Raw genomic sequence first — 6,348 nt, forward strand, 5'->3', positions numbered from 1 at the left:
CCCACGCGCCCTCCCCGCGCCGGACCCCGGGCCCCCCGAGCACGCCGGTGGGATTCCTCATTGCTCAGGGCTGGGACGGGCGCCGGGGGTCGCCGCGACCCCCGCCCCTCACCACCGGTGGCGGGCCGGCACCTGTGGCACCTGGCAGGGCCTCCCATTCGTGCAGCTAAGACCCTCCCTCCCGGTCCTGGGGGAGGGCGGGGCAGGAGGCGTCCGGCGGGCAACACTACAGGGACCGCGGAGGGAACCTCCTGGACTCGGCAGAGCGGGGAGCTCCGGGTCACTCTGCCCCCAGCGCGGGGCCTGGTCGGGGTGTCCGTCCCGAGGGCTGGGGCCTGGGAAGGGGTGCGTCTGCTCGCTGGTGCTGGGCTGCTGGGCCCGCAGGGCGTCTCTGCCACCCAGGTGGTGAGAACAGGAAGGATGCGACTGTTTGGGGCTTTAATAGTCAACATGGAAAAAAATACGAGAAAGTTGTACAGTATTTTTCCTGTAAAGGTTATTATTCTACATAGAACAAAACAAGAAAAAAAAAAAAAGCAGGCGGGCGGCTAGAGCGCAGACCGCCTCCGGACCAGCCCTGAGGTTGGAGACCCGAGTGCAATTGCTCACGTGGGGTTTTGTTTAGCGTTTAGAGGCCTTACCAGTTTGAGGCTGTCCGTCTTTACACTAGCACTGATGGGAGCTGCGTGATTCCAACTTTTAACTTGAATTTCGTAGAGACAAGAAAAAAGGACTGTTATTACTGATACAAGTTTGTAGTTAATTTAACATTTGAGTTTTTCTCTATCGGTTATGCGTGTGGCTTTATAGGGCTTTTTTCTTCCCAGTTTGTTTTATTAATTTCTTTGGGATACTTCTTTGCTGGTGCAACCCACCCGGATTTGGTTCCTTTTGCAAATCCCAGCCCCCCACCCCTGCCACCCTCCCTCAGCGATGAGATCACCGAGCCCAGAGCCAGCCGGGGCCCACCTGGCAGGTACGTGCCTGGCCAATGGCTCTGAGGGCGACAGGGACGGAGGGCAGGCTGCCCAAGGCCGCTCCTGTACATCTTCACTCCAGGCCGGGCCACCAGCCCTGTCTCAGGTTGGGCCCTGTGACGTGGCCACAGGGAGAGCGCGAGGCCCAGCCTGGGGGAGGGGCCGTCACCCAGAGCCTCCTCCCCAGAGGTCTCCAAGGGGAGCCTGACCAGCTGCAGGGAGCAATGGTTTACTTTTTTTTTTTTTTTTTTTTTTTTTTTTGTCCTCTTGGCTGCCCACAGCCAGAAAGCCAGGACCATCTGAACTGGAGAGGGAGCAGGAGGGAGGAGTGGTCGGAAGGAGTGTACCTGATTCAACAGGAAACAAATGGTTTTCTAGAACAGCCCCCACCAGAGCCTCCTGAATTCTGTGGGCACGACGTGCTGCTGCTGAGCATTCGCCCAGACTTTGTGCCCGACCGCAGAACCGGGGAGTCTGTGGAAGGAGTTTTGTAAAGGAAAAAAAAAAAATTTTTTTTTCAATGTAGCAAAATCAAACAAAAAAAAAGAAAACAAGGATGCCGACAGTGCGGAGTCTAGCCTTCTGTAACCTTCACGTTGCACACTAGGACTATAAGCCATTGCTAGCTCATTTCGAATTTTAATGTGTAATTTTTGTTCTATTTTCTTTCTGTGGGGAAAACAATGCTTGATCCACCAATGCTCTTTTTAATGTTTTATAACTATGTATGTGTATATATATAAATATAAAATAATATGTATGCACATATGTGTGTATATATCTATATGTATATACATATATAGATATATAGAGATATATAGAGAGGTTTTGAGACGAAAACGCAGAACGTGAAAACCGAACTGAACAGCGTGTGCTCTGATTACTTGAATCTGGTCTCCTCGGCACCTGGTTATTAAGAACTGAATATTTTTCCACTTGAATTTAGTGCTATTAGAAATTTAATATATGTGTTTTATTTATTTGATTTTTTTTTTTTTGCATGACTGATGCAAGGTTTGACATTTTCACTCAATAAAAACTGGAAAAAAATCTATCAAGTTATCTTTTATTTTTAAAGTCAGTCCTGAGCAGCTGGCGGGGACCCAGCTGTGCAGGGTGGCAGGGCCACCATGGCCAGCCGGGCTCCATGTGCCAAGGCAGGGAGGGTGTCGGTCACCCTTCAGCCCTGGCAGGGAAGGGGGCAGACCGGGCTCACCCCTGGGAGGGGGGCCACGTCCTCCTGGACAGATGGTGAGGGGCTTGGGCCCCGCCCGGCCTCCCGCCTCAGCCCCGCCTGAAGGCCCCACAGAGGCTCAGGAGCCGCCTGGCACAGACGCCTCAGGCCTCCAGCAAGGGCCCCAGAGGCCCCCAGCCTGGCCGGCTCTCTCCCGGCGCAGCCAGGCCTACTGGGCAGGCGTTTGGCAAGGGTCATCCTTCTGCCTCCTCCCTCGGCTCCTTCCTCCTTCCTGCAGGGACCTGCCCGGGCTGGGAACGGCGCGTACCCGGATCCGATCCGGATGCTGGCTCGGCTCCTGCCCGGAGCACGCAGGGGCAGAGCCAGCGGGGGCCAATTCCTGGGTCCGTAGCTACCAGCCCCAGGCCTGCCTGAGTTGCCGAGCCCGGTGGCACCACGGCTGGGGCTCCCTCAGAAGCATGGGTGGCTCGAGCACTACGGCCAGGCCCCGTCCAGAGTGCAGGCCGCACATCTGCCCTGACGCTTCTAGATGGTGACGCCCTCCTCAGTAAACCTCCTCATCTGTGCCAGCTTGCCAGCCTTGCCCTGAGCTAACCTTCCAGGTGGCCAGGTGGCCCAGGGCCCTGGGGAGGAGATGTGTGTGCTGGGCCCTGCACGCTCCACCGCCTCACGGAGCATCTCACTGGATGTCACATCCCTGCAAGGAGCACACCCCTTTTTCCTGGGGAGGGACTGAGGGGCTGGGGAGGTGAAGTCCCACCAGCGGCGCCCCAGGTGTCACCGCCGGGACAGCAGGGGGCGCGAGCGGGTGCAGGGGCTGCACTGCTCCCCAGGGCCCTGCTCAATGTCATTTCCACCACAAAAGCCTCTTTTCTAACCCAGGCCCCCCCAGCACAGAGGGCCCTTCCCTTTCTTCTTTCCTCCTGGCACACAGCCCACAGGCTATTTACATAAATACGTTTGTAACAGATTTGTAACAGACGCGAACATATATACTTTTTTCTGTCTCATTAAAATGTTCAAGTTGGAACTCGCCTATTGTTTGTGGATATCTCGATTCTGTTAAATAAAACAGTGACTAATTTATGGGATAAAACACAAGTTCAACAAATTAAAACCATTACTGGAGCTTCCCAGGCCCTCCCGCAGGGCCCGAGGGGAGGCAGGGAGCCAGGCCCCCGCCGCTGGCTGGGTGGGTGGTGCTAACACAGGGCTCCCTCTGGGCACTGCTGCAGGGCCAGGGAGACCTCCCCAAGACTGTCCCCTCCCCAGCGGCCCCCAGGCCTTCTGGGGCCCGATGGACCTCAGCGGACCCACACGTGGTAAACAAGAGGCCCAGCTTAGCTGAGGGCAGGGCCAGCTTCCAGGCTCGACTCAGGACAGGACGGGGCCCAGGGAAGGGGGCGCTGGGTCTCAGGGCAGCCCTCAGCCGAGCCTCAGGGAGATGAGGGCCTGTGACATGTAAGCACGCTGTGCGCAGGCCAGCCCGTAGCTCTCAGTCCCAGGCACTGCCCACTGAGACCATGTCCCCGGAGCCCACTGCGACCCCAGGAGGGCGAGGCCCGCAGCGGCGGCGTGCCCCACCCAGGGGTGCGGAGTGGGCCCAGGCCGCACCGTGCTTGCTCCCTGTGGCTTGTCGGGCTTGGTAGGAATCGCAGTAAAACATGTTTCCACTCCGGAATTTAATTAGCTGTGGTGGTGTGCTGCTCCTACACCCCAGCTGCGGCAAAGTCAAGAGTTTGGCAACCTCCTGGGAAGAGCCCGGATCCGCGCACAGGCTTGCGCTGAGCTCAGTCGCCTGCCCACCTCCCACACACCTGGTCCGGCTTGGGTGCTACCAGCAGCTGAGTCACCCAAGGGAGTTGGGCCTCGGCATTCACAACCCACCTGGACCCACCGCACCAGGGCAGTGCCCTCCGGGGGTCGTGGCCCGCACGTCCCGTCACCCGGGGCACAGACAGCCTGTCGATCTGCTCGCCTCCATGAGAGGCGGCCTTGGCCCAGGGCACAGGGGTAGTGGAAGTGCTGCTGCCCCCAGGAAGGCCTCCAGGAAGCAGGGCCCCTCGGACCAGCTGGAGTCCTGGGGACCTTGCCGGGACTGAACAGAGCCAGACCTGTGCCACCCTCGCCGGGAGGAGCCGCCCCACCCTCTGCATGGGGGCAGACAGGAAGCGCCTCCTAGGGGTGCACAGCCAGTGCAGGGCCAGACCCAGCAGCTTCTCTTCCTGTGAGCCCTGCACCCACGCCAGTCGGGGGAGACACCGGGACCTCGGAGAGTCCAAGGCTTTTTCCCCATCAAAGGGCCCCAAGGCCCTGCCCAGAGCCTCCCTGAGGCCTGGCTGCCACACCCTGGATCTACAGGGTGCCCTGGAACTAATGCCCTTGGAAACATCCTCCCAGAGCTGCTGGGCCGGGACGTGGAGGGCTGGGCACCTGAGTTTCCAAGATGTGTTTTAAAATGTGACCCCTTCACTATAAAGAAGATCCTCCCAGGATCTGTTGGGCAAGGAAAGGCTGCAGGCGTCCTCATGAAATAATAAAATCTCATCTCCCCTTCCAGAGCAGTATGAGCTTTAAAGTGCCTGATGGAAGTAAACTATTAAGGTTTGTTCACCATTCAGGGAAAAGCACCCGACACGACACACGACACACGGCACACGGCTGGAGATTAAAAATGTCTGTCCCTGGCGGGGGGTGGCCAATCCCCGGGGTGGGAAACACCTGTGCAGCCTGAAGGAGCAGGGGCCAGGGAGGTGTCCAGGCAGGGAGGGGTCAGCCAGGACTGGGTCCACCCTCAGGTGAGCTGGAGCCACGGCAACCTTTGGGGTTTCACTGGCGTCTCCTTGCCTGCTTTGTGTGGAGACTCTGACCCTCTTCTCTGGGTGCCTTGGCAGAAACAACTTTAAGCAAACAGACGAAGAAACACTAAGGATTAAGTAAAGTCCTGAGAATCAGGTTGTCGGCCAGTCTCCTGCTGGCTCTCCCTCCGCCTCGGGCAGAACCGGCCTGGGTCTGGGGCAGGGGCAGTGTGAGGCGGGGTGAGGCTGGGGTAGAAGCTGAGCCTGGGGCAGGAAGGGACAGTCACCAGAAGAGAGGGAGGTCCTGGGCCAGGCCGAGAACCGGCACCTCGCTGTCCTGGCTGAGCACAGGGGGAGGCCAGGAGAGGTGCCTTCTAGAGAACCCCTCTCCTCCCACCTGGTGTGAGCCCCCCGAGGACACACGCTTTACTTTCAGTGAGACAGGCAAGTCACACAACACTGAAGAGGAACTTCCCGTTTTTATTAAAAGAGAGAGATGACGTGTGCACACCTGTGAACCGAGTGGAGGTGGGAGAGGAATTCTGTATCCTCTAGCCCCTTCAATAGCGACTGGATGTTTTAAACAGCTGATATGTGCGCCCACGGTAGGAAAAAAGAGACCATTTACAAACTCAGCATCCCTTTCCCCCGACCCACAACGCTGCCCTTCCCCACCAGGGTGTCCCAGGACACCGACCACCCGGCTCCTGCGGAAGGAGGCCGACCCGGCTGTGCAGGTAGAGCAGCAGCCTCGCCCGCTGCACTCCGGGGCGTCGCTTAGAGCAGGGCAGCTGGGGCTGCCTGAGGGAGGGCCCTGCCCAAGGCAGAGCCCGCGGACCTCCCGGGGCCAGCTGGGAGACCTCGGGGGCCGGAGGGCCGTCCTGCAGCCTCTGAGCGCTGGGCGAGTTCTTTCTTAAAGACACTTTACAAAAATACTTTGTAATTGAGTTTAATAATCTTCCCCCTTCCAGAAAGGCCTGACAGGCGCTGCCTGCTGCTCATTCTGCCCCATTCCAAATATTTTTACCTTATTTGGATGAAATGCATTATTTTTCTAATGAAAGGCTTTTTTTTCAAAGGGCTGTTTTCCCTCCGTCCAGCAGCTGCCTTTATTAGGCAGCACTCACGCCGTTTGGGGAGGGGTTTTTCCCTCCCTGGAATCGCGCCAGACTCTCTGTCCTCAAAAGCTGAAATCGGGCGCTCAGGACCCGCAGGGCAAAAGGCCCCCGGGCCCAGGTTTTCATCCCTTTCTCCCGCAGTGAGTCCGGGGACCTGCGAGACAACCGACCCCCCCCAGGTTGGGGAAAACATACCCCATAAGGTCCCCCGAGTGCCCGCTGCCCTGCGCTAGCAGCTCTGGCTGCGTCTCCGTCCCAGG

The 6,348-nt window shown here is 58.2% G+C and overlaps 1 protein-coding gene across 1 annotated transcript in view; it reads left to right on the forward strand.

Annotated features, from left to right (window-relative positions):
• LOC112402836 (zinc finger protein castor homolog 1-like) overlaps nt 1–6,348 on the forward strand; it is an 11,573-nt gene that overhangs the window by 4,374 nt on the left and 851 nt on the right. The window contains exon 4 of the mRNA XM_024750012.1: nt 5,649–5,871. Coding sequence (XP_024605780.1) covers nt 5,649–5,871 — 223 coding nt within the window. The remainder of the gene's footprint in view (nt 1–5,648; nt 5,872–6,348) is intronic.

Source organism: Neophocaena asiaeorientalis, unplaced genomic scaffold (assembly GCF_003031525.2).
Source record: "Neophocaena asiaeorientalis asiaeorientalis breed wild unplaced genomic scaffold, Neophocaena_asiaeorientalis_V1.1 scaffold275, whole genome shotgun sequence".
NCBI classification, from domain to species: domain Eukaryota; kingdom Metazoa; phylum Chordata; class Mammalia; order Artiodactyla; family Phocoenidae; genus Neophocaena; species Neophocaena asiaeorientalis.